Here is a 22,337-nt window from a genome sequence, read left to right on the forward strand (position 1 = left end):
CTGTAACAGAATGTTGAAATAAGGTGCCAATAAAACAGGTGCTACTCCTCATTCCAAAGTGAAATGATGGACCAAATATAAGGACCTAACAAAGTGAAATGATGGACCAAATATAAGGACCTAACAAAAGAGGTGGTAAAATGACTTAGCCACTTCCCTAAATTGAGAATGAGTGAGTCTGAAGCTGCAATAGGTTGGCAGCTGGAAAGCAGAGGGATGATTCCATTCCAGAGGGTTGTTGGTGAACTATGAGTCACATTCACGGCCTTGCAGGGGAGGAAGGTATCATCCACTTGCCTCAAGCCTAGGGCTCAGGATTTCAAGGCCATTCCTTGAAAGGGATTCGGTAAGGGCTTAGACTAACAACTGGGGCAGTCTGGCAGGCGGCTGGGTAACAAGAGGGCTGCATTTTGAAGCAACTAACTTCTTTTCTCCCAATGATGGATTCAAAGTGAATGTTCACCATAGACTAGGATTGGACCCATGCACACAAGAGGCAATCTGGTCTAAGATCCTGCCCCCAGGGGCTTCCTGGTGGGGCGAAGAGCCCTCAGCAAAAAGAGGTTGAAGTCATAAGTCAGAGTCCCATTGGGAAGTAGGAGAAGTAGACATAACCTGAAAGATATACATTGGAGAGCTACAGGTGTGAAATCCCCAGTTTTGGTGAAAAGTGGTGACATATCCAAAGAGCTTTGTTATGGATACAAGAGAAATCCAGCTTCGATCACTTGCCAGATCATGAGATCAATAATTCCCACTCACAACAATAACTGCCTCTGGCTTCTTCTCCTTCCTCCTGACCCAGCCCTGGATGATTCAAAGGTTAAAATTAATGACTTAGTGGAGGAGGGGGAAGGAGTTGAGCACTATCTCTTTTCTACTCAGCAGACTTCAGCTGGGGGAAAGGAGATGCTACGGGTGAAGTTCGGAGTTTGCATTATTATGGTGAACCATGTGGTATTTGTTATTGAACTGAGACTAACTACTACAGTGATTGATTGCTTTTTTGGTCTATCAGCAGTCTTGGGACCTGACTTAGTTTTTGTGCAAGAAGGATACAGATTTTAAACAGCTACCTGAGTGAATGTGAATGGTCACTAGTGAAGAAGAATGAACTGCATTTTGTAGACAGTCTTCAACCTCAAGTCCTGCTTATTCAACCTCATGGTTATAGCAGCACAGGAAGGAGGCAGACATTAGCTTACACAAAACTTCATCCAGACAATGACATTTGAACTGGGCCCTTAAGGATGCTGGGGAATAACTAGGCATAGAAAAAAGAAAGGTGGAAAAGCATGTCTAAATGGGTGGGAGTGTGAAATTTCATTTTATTTGTGATGCTGGAGGACAGGAGATAAGGATGAAAACTTAGGCTGGACATGGACTGGAAACAGCCTTGAATTACATGCTAGGGAGTTTGGCTTGTCCCCTCAAGGCCTACACAGGAAGCCATCAAAGGTCTTGAGTATGGAGGATGCATGATATAATTTCTATTAAGAATGATGGTGTCATCTTTTGTCAGTGGCATCCTTTTGTATGATTCTTGACTCCAACGTCCTCAGCACAGGAAGTCTGCTACCATGAGACTGTTGGTTTCAATTTATTTAGCATTCCCCATTCTCACTCTATTTCACCTTCTCTATAGGTTACTGAAAATGCTTCCTACCTCCATGAGGAAAATATTTTAACACTCCTATCTCCTTAACTTTACTTTAGGTCAGCAGTGATGGACCAGTAAATATGATTGTGAAAATAAAACCAGCTGTTGTAGAGTGGAAGACAAGGAAGCAACCTGTGCTTGGACTGAACTTACTAGATTTTAATGTATGAAAATCATTCATCTAGGACCTCCCTGGTGGTGCAGTGGAGAAAAATTTACTTGCCAGTGCAGGAGACACAGGTTCAATCCCTGGTCCAGGAATTGGACCTATATGGATTCTATATGCCACAGAGCATCAGGGACAATGTGCCACAACTACTAAAGCCCAAGTGCCCTAGCGCCCACATGCCACAACTACTGGGCCCATGCACTGCCACTACTGAAGCCCGCTCACCTGGAGCCTATGCTCTGCAACAAGAGAAGCCACTGCAATGAGAAACCCCATGGTTCAACAAAGAGTAGCCCCTTCTCGCCACAACTAGAGAAAGCCCATGTGCAGCAAAGAAGAGCCAGTGCAGCCAAAAAAAAACACACACCAAAACCAGTCATCCAGAGAAGAGAATATATAGTACAAATGGAATAAAGCTAGATCAAGATAAAAAATATGAGAAATACCAGAATCTTTCAGTCTACTGTCAGAGAGTGATGGGGAAGAAAACAGGCAGATAAATTAACAAACAAATGTTTGGAAGAAACATAAGACCAATAGGGAGCATTTAAGTTTATATTTATTACTTGTAAGAGCACAGTTATCAGGCAGCTGAGAGCAAGAGTTCTGAAGTCAGATTCCTGTATTTGAATCTTGGCTCTGCCACTGGTAAGAGGAGCATTCTGGACAAGTTACTCAACACTTCCACGTCCACTTTCATCTTTTTATAGGTTAATAAAGATCAACTCTACGAGATTATATACATAATCTCACATACATACCTAGAATAACAAGTCCCCAGAATAATACATGGAAAATAAAAAGTAGCTGTTACTACTTAACCAAAGAGTATCCTATCTGTGCTTGGACATTTTTCCTTGAATAAATTCTACTCTGTAATGAAGCACAATGAAGCATTCAATTGATGTTACACTCAGTCTCTGATTTAGTTAAGATGTAAGCATCTTGGAGACTTTTAATGAGTACTATTTAGAAAAGACAACATATAGTCTGAACAAACAAACAATACTCTCAAAACTAAAAAGTCCAAAACAAAGCAACGTTCAAAACATGTCTTATGACCAATAGGAACACTGAGATATGTTTTCTAATTGGTTGTACTCTGTTTTCATCTCAGAGGCCACCCATTAAAGGAAAAATATTTGATGGAGAAATTGCATACAGTTTAAATAAACAATTTTTATTTCTAGAACTCCAAATCACTTGGTAAAAGCAATTTTTTCATGCTAGAGGTGTGAGTCAAAATGCAAGAGGTTGGTCATATAAATGAGTTAAAATGACAATCTTAGATTTTATCATTGTACTTATTTAAAATTTTAAAAAGAAACATTAGAGAAAAGCTTCTATGTGATAGCCAAAAACCCTGGTACAAACCATTTCTACAATGATTTTTTCTTAATAGGCAACTAGGCAAGTAGGTAACTAGGCAAGTCTCAAATGTGTGATTAGTAAGCTTAGGAGGAAGATGAGAGACCACAAAGCACAAGTATACTCCACACAAAGTTGTAATTTAAGTAACCATTACTACAAAGGAAACCCATACTTCATATATTTTTAACATGGGTGGTACCAAAGTACAATGCATTAAGAAACCAAAAAGTTAATTAAATTAGTATAATGATGGCTTATAAAAAAGGCACAAAAAGTACATATAATATATAGTAAACGGAACTGAGATCAAATAATTACCAAATGATCATCATGGGACAAGAATGTGAATCCCAGGCCCTGAGGTCTCCATGTGTTTCCTGGGTTTACATATCTTGCCAATGGTGAACAGTGACAACAGAAATCCTTCTCTTAATCAAGTAGTAGTGGGATATGATACAGGCTATCCTTACAAAGCTTCTTTTCCACGCCCATATGAAAGGCGTCCATGACTCTTTAAAAGATCCAAATGAACCAAAGTTTTAGAGTCTTTATCAGAACAAATCTCCATAAGGTTTACTGGGTGTTTTCTCATGTTGACCAAAGATGATGTCCGTTCCTAATGCTAGTCAGTATCTAGAGTTTGATTTGCTAAGTACCAACTTAACTGTGTCAGGAGGGTTTTCTAAAAAGGTGAAGGTTTCCTAAATAATTTATTTATTTTTTATTTTTTGGTCATACCACATAGCATGTGGGGTCTTTACTTCCCAATGAGAGATTGAAACCCACCCCCCGCCCCCCCCCCCGCCTTGCACTGGAAGGCAGAGTCTTAACCACTGAACCACCAGGGAAGTACTCTAAATAATTTGCAACCCATAAATTATTAAAAGGAGATGAGTGTCTTAGATATCTATATTCTGCTTGTGACTTCTCTGACCTCACCCCCATTCAGCACAGAGGTCCTTTTTTTTTTTGGTAACAGTAAGTCACATTTTTAAAAACTCTCCAATCTGCACCTGTACTTTATTTTTTTCATACTTGAAACTTGAGAGAGTCCAGTTGAAGATCAAATGGTATCTTAAAATATTGCCTTGACATAGTATTTTACTCCACACACTCTCTGGGCAGGCAAGCCAGTGATTTTAATTCTCATTCAAAAAGTGAGCTTTTAAGACTTTAAGGTTTCATCACTGGTCATATCTTCAGACTTTATCACAAGTCTCAACTGAGTATCTATTTTAGACAACCATTTCAAACACTGTCGAAGGCCTCTGCTTTGTGCTATCATCTTCTAGCCTTTATGTATGTAATTTATGATTCTAGAAACACTAGTCTTCCCATCTGGCCAACTTGAAATGACCTTTCAGTGTATTCCTATTCTCTTGGATAGCCTTCCTAATCCCTCACGTCTGGATCTAGCACTGCATATTGCATTTCTACAGCACCTTAAACTTTCCCAGCAAATCAACAATTATGCTGTTTCGCACATGCACGTTGCTATATGTAACCTCCCACTAAACTGACAGACAATAAACGGAAAAGACATATCTGCCTTTTGTGGTTATATTCTCCAGGTTCAGCCCAGTACATGGCACCATGGGTTCTCAAAAATACTTGTTCAAAGGATGAACAAATGAATGATTTCCCATTCTTACAGGGGAGGGTAAAGTGATATTACCTATTCTTTTAATCATGGTTTTAGTAAAATACTTCATGACCTCATGGACTATACAGTCCATGGAATTCTCCAGACCAGAATACTAGAGTGGGTAGCCTTTCCCTTCTCCAGGGGATCTTCCCAACCCAGAGACTGAACCCACATCTTCCACACTGCATGTGGATTCTTTACCAGCTGAGCCACAAAGGAAGCCCAACTGAGCAACTTACACTTAATAAAATACTTTAGTAAAGTAGTGGTTTAGTACAATTTGGTTTATTGAGCTTTAGGTTTTAGGGAGAAGAGAAGGAGCGAAAGAGAGATCAAACCTTCACTGTAGCTCCTGGGAAGAAAAGCCAGTTGCCCGTGTCTACTGGATCCAGATTGTCTTCTAAAGCAACTTGTCTGTGAGCTGAGTTGATGACGAGGATGTTATCTAAGGCCCAGCAGGCTTCATACACTTCACCTACTTGTAGATTTTCCTGCTTCCACTGAAACTGGACATTCTCCCCTTTGGCGTCTTCAGGAAGGTAAAGGATGTGGATGATGGTACTGACATTGGAAGGGGCTCTGGAGAGATGAGAATTGGTGCCACAATAAAGTTCAACAGTGTCCACTTTATCTTTCTTATAGATCCATTTTGTTTCTTAATTAAGATTGTGGTTTTCTTATCTTAAAAACATTACACATTATGGGTGAAATACTCATAATCCTATACCCCTTAAACCTTTTAATATATGTGGTTATTAAGATGTCCATATTGACTGATGGGAGTTTAAATATCAAATGTCTTAAAGAGCTCTACTTTTACAACAAGGCAGGCAGTAAGTATACTCAGGTGAGTCAGTAAAAGGATAATTGAAGAGAAAATGGTACACAACTGCCTTGGCTCTTGTAAAAAATCAGAGTATCCAGCACAGTATTTTGTAAATGGTAGATACTCAATCTGAAACTATATACTTTATATGATACTAAGAAGAAAAAAGGAGAGAAACTGTAAAATTATCTTAATTTTAATTCTTACTTTGAAATTTTATATCTATTAGATATCACGGTATATTGTATGCTTCAAAATCAACATTTACATGCGTTACTTTATTTCTAGAAAACAAATATTTCTTTGTTTTGAAAATGTGAGATTTGCCATGAGAATTAAATGCTTTCATTTAGAATTCTTTAGATTTCCATGCATACCAGTCTTTAAAAACATGATATAATTTAATAGGATTTTTATATCATATCTGCTGAAATCTAGGTCCTTTGCTATTTAATATTTATGTTAAACATTTTATTTTACCAAAGTAGAAACCTGCTGTAGTAAAAATGATGGCCTTAGCCAAGATTAAAAGTGGTACTAAAATGCAAACTAGTAGTACCTGGGGCTTACTATAAATCAGTTTTGAAAGGACTAGAGAAAAGCCATATTTTTCACTCACCAATGAAGCACATATAAATCTGTAGGATTGTCAGTGTAGATTATGAATGGTGTGCCTTACCTTTGGGGGTAATCAATTCCCCTTTCCTTTAAAATATTTAATGATGACTATGTTTTTAACTTCAAAAATAATTTAAATCAATGAAGATAGTATATTTTAGTTTTAGGAAGTGATTGAAAATATGTTCACTCTGATCACTAATGGTAAATTTGCATTGATGAGAATGATAGTTTGGTGCTTGGCCTAAAATTGAAAGTCTTATGTAGTGAAAAATAGACTCAGCTGAATGCGATCTCTATATCTTATAATTAAATGTATACACTTACTATTTATCATATCAGAAGCATACAGCTGTTATTCAGCAAGAAATATATACGACAATTTATCTAAACTATGAGATATATTAGAGAAAAATGGAGGCATATGAGTAAAACTTCCAATACTTATGCTGCTTTGCTTAAAGCCGTTTATATAAATCAGTACTTAATATGAATGCATTTTCATTATAACTACCAAAAATTAGAAGGAATAGCAAATGCTCTGTTATAAAATTGGCGATTGGCACAGCATGTCAGAGCTTGGCTTGTACCAGATATCTATAAATAATATTTTATTCTGTCACAGAGGGAGACAATCTATGAAAATCCATGAGTTAGAATTAATTTTCTCAAGTTTTGGTTGAAACAGAACTTGAACTTATGAGATTTTCATTTTTATTTCAAATACTAGAAATTTTTAATGTTAAAGATTAAGAACCTAGTATTTATTCTTCTTGCCCAAATAAATAATATTTTTTTCAATGTGGAAATACGGTAAGGAAAATAGCATGAAAAATAAGAAAACTGTCACAGAACTTATGGAAAATGTTCTAGTTGAGTCATACTAATTTAAGAACTGAACTGAGCGGAAAAACCACTTAATAAAATTTCAAGGTTTTTTTTTCCTTTAAATACCTCACCATACAGGAAATTAGCACCCATTCTGAAGTTTATTTTATGATTTAAACTGCACAAAAATGGTTAACATAGTCTGAGTTTTGCTAAATTTAATCAAATATTTTCAACCTGAATGAGCTTCTCCCTCTTTATGCATCCAACCTCATTTTCTTATGAAGGGATTTTTTTTTTATTAAAGAAAATGTAATAAATGATTACAACTCACATCACAATTATAACAGAATTTTAGAACTGGCCCTTGGGAAGTTAGAAGGAAAATTACAGAACCAGGGATTAGATCCAAAAGGCTGTTAACTAATTGTCATCACAGACTGGAAAGAATTTAAGTAGTAATCTGATACATTTCTAGGCCTATAAACCAGGTCACAGCCAGGCTACCTAGAGGGACAGATGGTGATGTTATTTTGTGGAGAATCCCATCAAAAAGGTTACTATCTCAAATGTACTTCTACCAAAAATAGTTTGTTATAGCCACCACTGACAGTGGGAAGTAGTGAATGGAAAATGACACTTTTAACAGCATGTCCTTCAAATAGAGCAGGTAATATGCAGGTAAATATGTGCATTCAGGTAAGTCAACATAATTAACAACCAGAGTACTTTTAACCATGAAGAATAAAGCCAGTGATAGAATGAAGGTAAACAGGGAAGTGGAAAACCACCTACATCAAAATTTATGATGATACTTTAAATGATAACAAACCTAATTTTCTCAAGCTGAATCCAGTCCGCAGTATTATTCTTGGCATATGACACGATGATACAAGGGTCTGAGTAACTATAGCGACATGAACCTGAACCTGTAAGCAGCAATAACAATAAATTTCAAAGTTAAAAAAGAACAGTGTGATTACATATTATTCTTCCTGATAAATACTCTAGATAATTTTCTAACCACTTAGTTATTTGATCATTTTCCAATTCTTCTAACTATGCTAAAACTTCTTGTGATCTATTCTGATAAATATTAGATAAATAATTTTGAGTTAAGAAAAAAGTAAAGTGCAGGTCTCTTTAGAGATACATGAACTTCTAAATTAAATATAAACACTCTGTTCTAGGCCAAGAAATATCTGAATATTATAGAATGATTAATAATGCCATTATGATTCTTGCAAGTTAATATTAATGATGCTTGTATTAAGTGGCATGTCAGTCATTCAATTGCATGAAGAGTAAAAATAGCATTCTTCTGTGTGTCTGTTATTTCACTTATGATGTAGCATGCTGCTGCTGCTTAGTTGCTCAGCTGCATCCGAATCTATATGAGAAATTAAAATACTGTAAATTCAAGTACTAAATGAATGAGAACTATTAGAGATGTGATTGATATTATTCTACTACAGCCCAACATCAAAGATTTGAAAGAGAAACATTACTTTCCATTGTGGATATCTGGTCATTGTTTTTCACGATTATTTTCAGTATTGGATATATGAAAACCAAAGACAGTTTTAAACTCTGATAAGAATTTGTTTTAACATGTTTAATGAATTCTTGTAATAAAACACACTCCCCAAAACAGCCATGGAACATAAGCCAGAAGTTTACTGGAACTCAGTAGCAGGGTTTTTATACTATATTAAAAACAAATGAACCAAACTAAAAAGAAATAGCATATTTTATGTTTAACTTTCCCCCATCTGTTAGAGGAACCGTGGTTTTAGCAAACGGCATCTGTTGATGGTTTTTATATTTGTAGTACTCAAGAGTTCCAAGCTTTAATCAGACTCATTTATTTTATTTCAGTGGTGTTTAGTACAACACCAGTTAGTTTGCCATCGCCAAGGCTGGCAGTGAGCTAAAAAGGCCAAACAGCAGTTTTCCTAGATTTATTCTCACAGCTAGAATGTCGATGAAAAAAGGCTACTGAAAAGAAAGCTACACAGTAACCTTGAGCTCAAACAGAAACCTACTTTATGCTGTTTGATCATTTAAGTTCTACCTTTCTTAAGTAGCTGCTTAAAATAAATATCAAACTGTGGGGCTGGAAATGGAAATGGCCAGGATTATGTGAGACAAACTTCAACACAAACACGTATGAGGTCTGGCAGACAATTTGTTTTTCAAAAGGCAGTTCACACTAGCCTAAAGAATGTAAATGGTATTTATGTGCTCCTTTCTGTTTTATACATGGTTAAGTACTAAAAAAGCAAGTGCCTGAGGTGAATCCCCAAAATTGAAAAGCGAGAACAAATGAAAACCAAAAATGTTCCTCACAGTGGATATTGTTTACAAATTGAAAAAGAATAGGAAAGCTGATAAACATTAAAATAAAAAATGTGTTCAACTATGACCCTGATAACCAATATGACCCCTCTCCTATTTTCTTATGTTATCATCTCACTGTTGGGAGAAAAAGTGTTTACTGTTGTAAGAATAAGCTTATTGTCATTGTTCAGCTGCCAAGTCATGTCCGACTCTGCAACCCCATGGACTATAGCACACCAGGCTTCCCTGTCTTTCACTATGCAAACTACTCCAGCATTCTTGCTGCAAGAATAGTATAAGTTTATGATGCACTCATTAAAATAAAAGGTACTTGGCAGGTGACTCACTTTTACTTACTTAGTCATTATATTATTTTGTATTTAAAATGTTAATATCTTCTGAACCCATCTCCTCCTCGTTATTGTCGATGGATTCTCAGTAGCTCTTGCCAGAACTTTGCAATACTGATTAGCTGGTCTCCAGCCTCACATGTCCTCACCCAGCCACACTACTGCCAGTGCTCTTCCCACAAGTGAACTGAATCTTGTTACTCCCTTCTTATAATCCATCAACAATTTCTCAGTTCCTTCAGGATAAAGCAGTACTTCCAGCCCTGGTGAGATAAAGGTGCACGGATCCTACAGACTAAAGGTGTACCCTGGAAAACAGAACTAGCCCAGGGTTATCTTTAAAGGGTTCCTACATGAAAAGACAGCTCAAAAGCCACAGGGATTCCAACAGAGGAGTGGATAGCTAGAAGACCAGGACTCGGGTATTAGGTACGAATGGACAGCCAGAAGAGAGGCACTGCCCATGCCATGGGAACTTCCCCTCCTGGAAGAAGCACCACCCAAGAGAATCAGCTGGCTTTGTGTACATGCTTCCCTTTGGGGCCACTCCTATCAAACTACCATCCCAAATGGTGCCAAGCCAATGAATAAATGATTCTCCACTCCCACTATGAATATAGCTGTTCCACATAGACTGGGTGAATTTCTTCTTCAGATAAGCACTTCTGAACTGCAGCCCCACTGTCACATAGACTTGGGTCAGTAGAGTAAGATTTGTCCTTGCCCAGATTGAAAATGGTTGCTTGACTCTGTCTGCAACGAGGAGAGGAAAGAGTTAATTAACATCCATGTGCCCAGGTGCCTAAAGCCATCCCCAACTCCCTGCTCCCAGATGCAGTGGTGCAGAGCTATCACATACCTCAAAACACCTCTAATGCAGTGAGGAGACAATAATAAGCAGGTGCCACCTGCAACAGGTACTTCTTTCTTTCCCCTCTTAAATCAAAGATCTTTAACTGCCAAAGCTGATATTTAAAACCAGAAAGGAAAAACAACTCAAATGGAGAATGCAAAATATCCTCTCATGTACAGGTTCATTTTCTCTCCTTTGGATCACTTCTGATATAATTGTTATCCTTCACTCTAAAGTAGCAATTTTGCAAAGATTTGAAGACTTGCTGAAGATAGGAAGATAACTTAGAACTATGGTTACAAAAGTATGCTCTGAGAACCATCAATGGACTTAAATGGGTCTGAAAATGCAAACTCTTTCTTTGGTTCTTACAGGCAAATGAGGAAATTTCATATATTATCAGTTTTACTTATATCAAGGATATAAGCAGCCTACAAAGTGATGAAGGGTTCCTAAAGTATGGTATTCATAAATAAAATTGATGAACTTCTAGAACTCACTGGGAACCCTAATCCAACAGTCAAGGAATTCTGGTTTCCATGTAGAGGTACACACACCAGGATTGGGGAGGACAGGATATTTATGTTAAAGGTACCTCATGAGTGTAGTTTCCAGTTGGTCTTGGTTGGCAATTCTTGATTTAAAATTGACAGATTAATTGATAAATGATAAAGTAAATCTACATTTACTTATTATAACTGTCATTTGCATTACTATGGGTAATTTAGTCAATCCCATAGTACATAATGATAGATAATTTTTTCAGCAACATTTCTGAACTAATATTGGCTTAAAGTTTGTCCTATACTTAAGACATATATGTTTGCAGTATAACAAGCCATCTCTACACCTTTGCTAAAGCAAATACCTACATAATGCCTTGAAACTATCTTGCAACAAAACCACCTTTCATTGATGATGTCCTGAATTTGTGCTATTGAATTTGTGGCTAGAATTTGTGCCATTTTAATAAATTGCTCTGTATTATCAAATTATGTATAAAAATACTGTTTTAACAATTCTTTTGAAATTTTAACATAAAATCATATATATGTGTTCATTCTTATTAGATTCCATTTCCCTCTCCAGGGGATCTTCCCAACCCAGGGATCAAACCCAGGTCTCCCACATTGCAGGCAGACGCTTTACCATCTGAGCCACTATATAGGGAAGTACTATATATATAGTTCAGAAAAATAGATACCACAGAGTAATAGCCTCATCTTTTCAATCACTCTACCAGTGTACTCTGCCTTCCTCTTGTTATAATGGATGAAGTGCTCTGTTCTAAAGAATGGTGAACCTTCTCATGTGGTCTAGATTCTATCTCCAATGGCTCTTTAAGAATCCCCCTCTCTTTCTCTTGTATCATCAATTTCTTCCAATAAGTTTCCTGGATCATTCCTATTGTCATACAAACATAGAAACACACAAAGTATCTCCCATCTTAATTTCTTTTATTGATGTCACACTTGTATCTTCTGTTCTTTCCAATCCTATTTTTGTCCCACTTATAGGAAAATTTCTCAAAAGGGCTGTCCAGTGATTGTCTCCACTTCATCATAGCCTATCTTCTGTCCCTTCCTCCATTCAGACTTCTACACTCAAGCACCACCCTGAAACTACTCTTGGTTATGTGGCTGGGGACTCCATGTTGCCAAATCAACAGATCATTTCCCCATGTTCAGGGTACTAGACTTCTCATCAGGCTTTGTCACAGTCCATCCTTTCCCCTTAACTGGATAACTTCTTCTATCTTCCACTACCTTCTTGATCTTTCTCTTGCTTCACTGGCTGTTACTTCTCATTCTCCGTTGTTGCCCTTTTCGTTCTTGATCTCAAATTGTTTTGGTGGCTTTCTCTTCTCCTCTCTACATTGCCTCTTTTTACTTTGAGGCTTTAAATAATACCTACAACAAACATCTGTATGCAGATCAAGAAGCAACAGTTAGAACTGGACACAGAACAATGGACTGGTTTCCAAATTGGGAAAGGAGTATGTCAAGGATCGTCACTCTGCTTATTTAACTTTATACTCAGACTACATCATGCGAAATGCTGAGCTGGATGAAGCACAAGCTGGAATCAACACTGCTGAGAGAAATATCAGTAACCTCAGGTATGCAGATGCCACCATCCTTATGGCAGAAAACAACGAAGAACTAAAGAGCCTCGTGATGAAAGTGAAAGAGGAGAGTGAAAAAGTTGGCTTAAAACTCAACATTCAGAAAACTAAGATCATGGCATCCAGTCCCATCACTTCATGGCAAATAGATGGGGAAACAATCAAAACAGTGACAGACTTTATTTTCTTGGGCTCCAAAATCACTGCAGTGACTGCAGCCGTGGAATTAAAAGACACTTACTCCTTGAAAGAAAAGTTATGACCAACCTAGACAGCAAATTAAAAAGCAGAGACATTACTTTGCCAACAAAGGTCCATCTAGTCAAAGCCATGGTTTTTCAGTAGTCATGTATGGATGTGAAAGTTGGACCATAAAGAAAGCTGAGCACTGAAGAATTGGTGCTTTTGAACTGTGGTGTTAGAGAAGACTCCTGAGAGTCCCTTGGACTGCTAGGAGATCAAACCAGTTAATCCTAAAGGAAATCAGTCCTGAATATTCATTGGAAGGAATGATGCTGAAACTGAAACTCCAATACTGTGGGCCACCTGATGCGAAGAACTGACTCACTGGAAAAGACCCTGATGCTGAGAAAGATTGAAGGCAGGAGGAGAAGGGGATGACAGAGGATAAGATGGTTGGATGGCATCACCAACTTGATGGAAATGAGTTTGAGCAAGCTCTGGGAGTTGGTGACGGACAGGGAAGCCTGGCATGCTACAGTCCATGGGGTAGCAAAGAGTCAGACATGACTGAGTGGCTGAACTGAACTGATATTTCCCATGAGATCCACATTTATAGATCCAACTGCTACTTACCATCCCAAAAGGACATCTCAGGTTTATTAAGTCAAAGTTAGAAGAACTCATTTTTCACCTTACAAATATTCAGTATACTTTGCATTTCAAATGACACCACTCCAGATGCTCAAAGAAACTAACAAAACACTAGATGTCATCTTTGATTCCTCCCTTTCTCCTTCACTTCCCACTTCCAACCCATTAGCCTGGGAGTTCTGACTCCAAAATACTGCTCAGCTTCTATCCTCCACTAGTGCTACCACCTTAGTCAAGTCAGGGTCATGTCTTGCTGGTCTTCTTGCTCCCCTTTTTATCCTCCTGTAATTAATTCATCCTCCACATAGCAGTTATAGGCCTTTCGAAAACAAAAGAGTCTTTTAAAATGTTTTAGTGATTAGGCCAACCTGGCTTAAAACTCTCTCAAGGTTTCTCAGTCCACTAGGAACAAAAGGATGAGCTCATTGCAATGATACATTAAATCCTTCATGATCTTAGAACATCCCTTGTACCACTTTTCTTTTCACATACTTTGTTTCAGCCACTTTGGACTTTCTCCTCCCTAAGCACTCCATCTCAGGGCTTCTATGTGCCTACTCTCTGCCTGCAATTACACTGATGATGTCAATATCCTCACACTCTATTCTTTCCTCATTCCATTCATGTCCTATCCCACAGACTCTCCCTTAGTTTGTTCCTCTTCTTTCTCATGGATCTGTACAAATATCACCTCCTTAAAGAAATCTTCCTTGATCATTCAATCTAAAGAAGTTCACCCCCAATGTCCAATCATCCTGCATCTTATCACTCCATTTTATGAGTGTATAAGTTTATCTCATCTATTTACTCGATTATTTGCTCATTGTCCATCTCCTGTTAGAATGCAAGCTCCATCAAAGCAGTGTCTGTCTTGTTTACTACTTGTGTCCTGAGTACCCAGAACAGTCATGGTACACAACAGAAATCAGCTCTGGCTGGACCGTGAATGAGTTTGCTGTAATTTGCTTATTTGAGATTATCTATTTTTTGTTTTTACTGAGATATATTTATACTAGAAAGGGGGAACTATAACCATGGATGGATGGGACTTAAAGATTTTCAACTTTTCTGAATTGGGTCAAAAGTGAAAAAAAATTTGAGAGCTGTGCTTTAGAATATTTGTACTACATGTATCCTTACCCAAGATTCATTTTGGTACTGTCATATAGTCAATGGGGCAATAATTCTCCCACATTAACTAGAAATTGCCCTAAAATGACTTAGATGGTTACACAATCCAGTTTGCCTTTAGAATAAAAATATCAGAGACAGATCACATGAGTAATTATGATACATTTTTATCAGCTAGATAAAGTAATATGAAGAATAATGATAGCCAGATGAATTATTTTACTTATTAGTAAAGTCTTATTGTAATGGCCCAGTATAATTAAAAATAAACAGTTTGCAAAGTCATACAAAGTACTCATAAGCCACACCGAATATCACCCCCAAGGCACATGTTCTGACCTCTCCATCAGGAATCATTTTCTAGTACATTAAGAAAAAAGTTTCTCAAATGTAATATCTTCTTAATTGTAAGACATTATCTTGTCCTTTCAAGTTGATTTGTTTCTGTTTGAATGTTTAACTAGATTAACACATTGTTCTAAGGGAGAAAACCCACTTTTGTGTCTAGGAAGAAACCTAATAAAGCTGTAACTTCATAGAAAAATATTACTCTAAATTGTAATGCTATAATTGATGACAGGTGTATCTTATCATCATATAATCTTAACATCATATAGCCTTATGTGCATCTCAGTCCTTCAGTCGTGTCTGACTGTGACCCTCACAGACTGTAGCCTGCCAGGTCCTTCTGTCTATGTGATTTTCCAGGCAAGAATACTGTAACGGGTTGCCATTTTGTCCTCCAGGGGTCACACAGTCTTAAATAGATGAGGGAATTCTATATATTAATAAATTCAATGCTTGTTAGTATTACTGATAATTCTGTATAATTTTTAACTTCATTTTTTGGAGTGAGATTCCCTCTGATACATTATCTTCCAGAGAGAAAGTATGTATAGGGGTTAGGAGAGTGGATGGTGAGGGCACGCTGTTAGGTTTGTAATCTGGGATTTGACACTTTTTAGCTATGTGAACGGAGAAGGCAATGGCACCCCACTCCAGTACTCTTGCCTAGAAAATCCCATGGATGGAGGAGCCTGGTAGGCTGCAGTCCATTGGGTCGCTAAGAGTCGGACACGACTGAGAGACTTCACTTTCACTTTTCACTTTCACACATAGGAGAAGGAAATGGCAACCCACTCTAGTGTTCTTGCCTGGAGAATCCCAGGGATGGGGGAGCCTGGTGGGCTGCCGTCTATGGGGTCACACAGTCGGACATGACTGAAGCGACTTAGCAGCAGCAGCAGCAGCAGCAGCAGCTATGTGAATCTTGAGCAAGTCACTAATCTTTACTGTGTCCAGTCTCTACATTTGTAAAATGTGAATAATAATAGCAATCTCTTCATAGAACTGTTGTGAAGATTAAGGCATTAACACATGAAAAGTGCTTAGAAAACAACTCCGGTCTACACTAAGAAATTTCAGGTATGATTCAGTATTTTTGTTTCATTTCATAAATCCATTTATCCCAGAAAGAGGAGAAAATATTTGTTCATGGGCCAAATACTAAGCTGAATCACTACTTATCAAAGAATTTAAGGCATGTTAAGGCATATATTCCCTCTTCAATATATTCTTTCGTCTGGGGCTATTTCCCAGCTCTTTAATGGAAATGCTGTAAGTGCAATGTGGAAATGAAAACTGAGAACCAAAAGAGTTATCTTCCTGTTTGTTAGCATCACTGGTAAATGTATTAGAGGGGAAGAAAGGCAACTACTTGATAAGAAAAAGAAGGCGCTCTGGGAATAAGATAGCAAGACATAACAGTATAAGGAGACATACTTCATAGGTCTTTAGAATTGATAGAGTGGAAATCTGAGTTTGCAGTGCCTAACGTCCAGATAAAACAGAAAATCTGACCAGTTAAAGTTTTAGCAGCATCCACAGAGGAAAGAAAAAATTCCAATAATTCAAGAGAGCTATTATAGCTGCTTTGAGCAGTTAGGTACTACCCTGCATGCTCATTTTACAGGTAAGGAAACTGAAGCAAAGAGAAGCTAAGCAATTTCTCAAGGCCCAAATGGAATTCAGAATTGGGCAGACCAGAATCCATGCCTTCAACCACTTCACTATACTCCTTCCGGTGCACAAAGCACACTTGAGAAAACGAACAAATACTGCTTGATTTTCACATGGTCAGAACATGTGGGGACACGCTTCTGTGCTTCTGCTTCTACTCTGGCTCTTGCTTTGAGCCATATGTCTCTGTTTTTGGTAAAACCTAAAGGACTGAACCACCTCTAGTCTCCATATCAGGTCCACTTGGAAATCACTTTCTCTGCAGGTTCCCTGCCCATTCTTCTCCTTCCCCTGCTTCCATAGTCAGTCATCCAAAGCTGCACACCCTCCTGCAGATTTACTGAATCTATGCCTTTATTTTACCTTCACCATTACCTCCTTAAACCATCTCTCACACAGATCAGTGTGGTAACGTACTATCTGAATGCTCAGAACAAACACAAAAGGTATTGCACTGATAATTTCTTTGGTCATTTGCTTTAAAAATCCATAAAAAGTTATTTAAAAGAGATTTAAAAGAAAATATTTGTATTCCGAAGAAGTAATATTCTAACATTTCCCAACTCAGAAAGCTTTAATTATGTGAAAAGCATTAATCTGATACAATATTACAATCAGGATTAAATTTAAAATAATAGTGTAATCCACATTTGTATCCTAAATAATGAATTCTATAATAGTTTATAAATCTGTTTCTGAAATAATTATTTTACTATAAGGAAACAATAAATATTTACAAATGTAAAACAGTGCCTAGTACTTGTTATTTAAAAATAAAGAAAGAAGAGTGGCAAAACTTACTTCTATAAAGTTGTTTCCTTTACTGTTACTGTTAGAGAGATTCATCACTATGGTTGTAAGAAACATTTTTAGTAATCTCAGTTTGACCTTTGAACCACTTTACTCATTATAAAATTGCAACTAAAATTGGTATCAATTTTTACTCCAGGGCTCTATTTAAATAGTACCATCCCTACTATAATTTACAAAACAATAGATAAGCAACTCTTCACTTTTGTTATAGGGAGTCAGGTCAAGATGATCAAGCTAGCAATCAACCAACCAATGAGTCAACCAATTATTAAAAATACTTCTGTCTGAGGTACATGAGAACTTAAAAGCCTAGTTATTTTCTCATGATTCAGTCCCACTTCTATTGACTTTGGTTATCATTCAGGAAAAGCCAGGATATGTATAACCTTTGAGTAGCCTTCTCCACTTAAGCAGTAAAATATCATTCAGAACTGACGTTTACATAAGGCGTGTGGCTACCCGTTGGCAGTCCACATGGCTCTTCTGTTGGCTATTCTTTCTGCCAGGTTATCACTTCTACACAATTTAAGCCTCTGATCAATGGTTACATAATCAGCGGCCACCCCCTGGCCACCTCCAACAAAATGTGACCCCTCATGTGCTGACCCTGATTAATTTTCTTCATGCATTCAGTACTCCCTGACATTTATTTGTTTGATATTCATCAGCATGTCAGCCCGACCAGGGCAAAGATTTTCTTTTACGAATCCTGTCTCCCCAGTGCCTTAAGAGCTGCTTCACATAGAAGAGGAGCTCAGAGAACAGTTGTTGAATGAATGAAATTGAGGAAGCAGTTGTCAGTTAAACTCTAAGAAGAAAATTTTTTTGGAAATGCAACAATATCATTATTATTACTATTGTTACTACTGGCTCTTTTGCAGCACTTCTTTTCAGCAGGATAAGGATATGGAGGTGATTTATACCCTGTGTCCACCAGCAGAGTGTGTCACTCTTCTGGGAAGAGCCAGAAGGGGCAGCACATTCGATCACTCATGCTGAGAATTGCTTGGGTAACAACATTACATGGTTTGGCCGATGTTGCTTTTCTGTTCCTCTACCTAATATCTTCCCCTGCTAGCAAAACAAGCTACAAGTATAAACTAGCTATGATTGGTTGAATAAAGGTATAGCAACTACTTTGATATTTCTTGTAGGGGCCCCCTGAACTAAAACAGGCAACATCATAACCATATTTTTAGATAAAATGTATTCCTGGTTAACTCATAGTTCATTCTTTTCACTCAGTTCTAGGATTAAGGGTCACAGTGGGAAGACATTTAAGAGATCATGAAGATGAACATTCTTGCTTTATAAACAAGTTGTCAGGGGCTCACTAAGGCTCCACCAATTACCCAAGTTTACGTGGCAAATTCAGTTGGCAGAGAAGTGACTATATGGCCTAACTCTCAATCCAGTGTTCTTTTCCCTTCCCCATTTATAGCAACAGCAAAACTTGTCATATGCAGAGGTAATTTTAGAATATGCACCCAAAAGTAAAAAGGAAAAAAGTATTTCAGGTAGTTAACAAAAATGCTGGATTTTCTTATGTTTGCGGTATTGCCAGTTTCTAAAGATTTGTAATGTGTTGTGATTTCTTTTCTCATTTTAAATAAACATTCACATTTTTGCCTGATTTTAAATGTTCAATTTTGTATTCTTTTCCTTAATGACACTCTAGCCTTCAACCAACTGTGTAAGCTTCAAATGTGGACCCACAAAACCTGATTCCACTCCTGTACAGAGCATGCCCTGCAGTATGTTCCTGAATTTCACAAATGTCTTAACTCACACGGGGTACCAAGCTCCAGATTACATGTTCACTTTCCATTTCATTTAACATGGCACATTTACACAACAAATGTATTGTAATGCAAGACAATAATAAAGTAAGAATATATGATTCTTGAAACTATTTCTCTTTTTTTTTCAAGCAGATCTGGCTCAATTAAAATATTCTTAAAAGGAAATGATCATATTACAACTGGATGAGGATGGATGAAATGACCTAATTGTATGCTTATATACTTCCCTGGTAGCTCCGATAAGAGATCCGGGTTCAACCCCTGGGTCAGGAATATCTCCTGGAGAAGAAAATGGCAACCCACTCCAGTATTCTTGCCTGGAAAATCCCATGGAAGAGGAGCCTGGTAGGCTACATTCCAAGGGGTCGCAAAGAGTGAGTGACTGAGGACTTCACTTCATTTCAATTGTTGGCTTATATAACAAATAAGCCATTCAGTTTTGGACAGTGTTGCAAATGAACCTGAATGAGCCTCAGGAGCTCAACAAAACCTGGTGAGAACCTGCAACTTCTAGGATTTACTAACTAGAGTGCTTCTGTGCAGTGCTGACCGAGAGGATCTTAAATGGCTGTTAGAGTTTACAATGCCAAGAATAAACAAACACATAAGCAAGTAGCAATTATGTGCTATATCAGTGAAGCCCATATTAAGCACATTGAAAACCTGTTCATTGTTCAGTAGCCCATTAACCATAATATATACGCACAAAGGAGACTGCAAATACCTTCCAGAGCCAGGAAGTTTCCCAAAATTCACACATAAACCTTTTCCTTTCTTCCTATTTCTTTTGGGTGGTTGCCATGAAAGTAAAAAAACTTAAAGAATAGCTTGATTTAGTATAAAATCAAAGCCACTTAAAATATAGAAATATTCATCATTTATTCTATTAAGAATTCAAGAGTTATTACTCACTTTCTCAAAATAACAGTTATATAGATTCACAATCACTTAAGGTAAGATAAACTTTAGGATCCAAATTACTGACTGATTTAACTTACAGATTTCAGAAAGGTAACATGGTAAATACACCACATAGTATGTAAGATCACTAGCAAGTCTGAGGTACTATCCTATAATTAAACATATTAATATTTCTGTACTTAAATATACAAAGATTCATATAAAGTAGTATAAATAAAGATTATAGATAGCCTTAAATTACTTCAAGTCTTGCTGCCAAATGAATTCAGATCATGTGAGGCTTTGCCATTACATAAATGAAAAAAAAAAAGTTCTGTGGTTTTTCTGAGTGTTTTTATACTATGGAATTACAGATTAGGGATTGTGAGCCAATATCTCCTGTAGTCCTCTCTATATCTTTTTACTTTTATAGTAGTAGGATAAATCAATTGGTTTTAGTCTCCCAAGACCTGGGTAGCTTTATTTTTATTTGGTTATGCCCTGCTCCACAAAGCCCAGGACTTTTCAAAGTAAATCAGAACAGAAACAATAGAAGGAGCTACTCCCTCTTGGGGGTTTGGTAGTGGTTGCCGGGAGCAGACTCTTTTCCTCAAAGCTCTGCCTGAAAAACAAGCTGCCTTTTTAAATGTGGCAAAGGGCCACAGAAGGAGAGAAGTGATCTTGCAGAATTTATGGATTGGGGAGAAGCACTGCCAGAAATCATGCCTCTAGATAGTGGAGCGGGGCCCATAAATACTGAGGCTTGAGGAGTGTCTGGACAGAACCCTGCTGAGAATTCTTGCAGCCCAAGTGCTGCTGCTGCTATTAGTCAAAATTCAGACCTCAGAGACAAGCAGAGTCCTAGAGCTGCGTGTAAACAACAGCATTTGATACAGAAAGATCATAAAGTGATGAAATGGATGTAATCACACTACTTAAACTCCCTGCTAGGACTGGAGCCAATCTTAGTAGAATCAACACATCCTTTCATCTTTTCAAGGTAGATAAATGGAGGAGAGGGGTATTAACTAGAGCTTGTAGTGAATGGAAAGAGAAAAAGAAATGAATGGGGAACTTTTAGAAAAGCTTTTAAAAGCCAGACACTGTCACTTCCAGGGCATATTACGTTACTGTAGGCTAAGGCATTCAAGAAAGGGACTTGCCTCATTCTATAATGTGAAAAATGTGACGAGCAAGTTGAAGATATTGGTATAATAAGCAGTACTGGCAATTTTCACTTTTTTTTCTTTGCCAAGAGAAACTTGTGTTTTTTTTTTTTTTGGCTGCATGGCATGTGGGATCTTAGTTCCCCAACCAAGGATCTCCCTGAGGCAGAGACTGAACCTCTGCCCTGTGCATTGGAAGCATGGGGTCTTAACCACTGGAAAATCAGGGAAGTCTTCCCATAAGAGCGATTTTTAAGGATAGTACTATTCACTAGGGAGTAAACACTCATTGTATCCAAAAGAACCGAGAAATACAGTAAAAGTTTATTTGCTACCTGGCAATTCTTCAGAGTAATTCTGCTGCAAGCAAGCCAATGGGCCATTATTATACAGATGAACAGTATTTTGATATTTTCACAAACTTCTGCTCTAATATTTCATTAAAGGCAGCTGTGAATATTTATTTTCCAGGAACAACAATGATGTAGAACAATAATTACATTATACTTAGGTTTTTATTTCCTTCATTACTGAGTCTCCCAGAAAAATCCTAAGGGCATTACCTCTCCCAGCCCATGGCATCAAAACAATCTGCTTTAAGTAGACCAAAATCTTTGTACTATGGCCAGTCTTGGAAGTACTACCTGATGAATAGGACCTAAATTGTGACGCTTGGTTTTAAGCAGATAATGCTGTAATTTCCAGGATAGCCAGAACTATATACTTCTTAGTCTTCATGTTTCTTTTATTCCTCTCCGTGTAGAAAACCTAAACTTTATAAGATTATACGTACCTGTTCACACTGTCTTATAATGTGGCACATCTATATAAGTCTGCTGCATTAGTTTATAAATGTTGTAAAAACTGTAATCAAGTTTGTCCTCTAG

General features: G+C 37.4%; 1 protein-coding gene across 1 annotated transcript in view; it reads right to left on the minus strand.

Annotated features, from left to right (window-relative positions):
- RELN (reelin) overlaps positions 1 to 22,337 on the minus strand; it is a 536,555-nt gene that overhangs the window by 227,519 nt on the left and 286,699 nt on the right. The window contains exons 9-10 of the mRNA XM_052638374.1: positions 7,950 to 8,046; positions 5,184 to 5,424 (exon numbers count right to left, since the gene is read on the minus strand). Of these exons, the coding sequence (XP_052494334.1) occupies positions 5,184 to 5,424; positions 7,950 to 8,046 (338 nt within the window). The remainder of the gene's footprint in view (positions 1 to 5,183; positions 5,425 to 7,949; positions 8,047 to 22,337) is intronic.

The sequence above is a fragment of the Budorcas taxicolor genome, chromosome 4, assembly GCF_023091745.1.
Source record: "Budorcas taxicolor isolate Tak-1 chromosome 4, Takin1.1, whole genome shotgun sequence".
NCBI classification, from domain to species: domain Eukaryota; kingdom Metazoa; phylum Chordata; class Mammalia; order Artiodactyla; family Bovidae; genus Budorcas; species Budorcas taxicolor.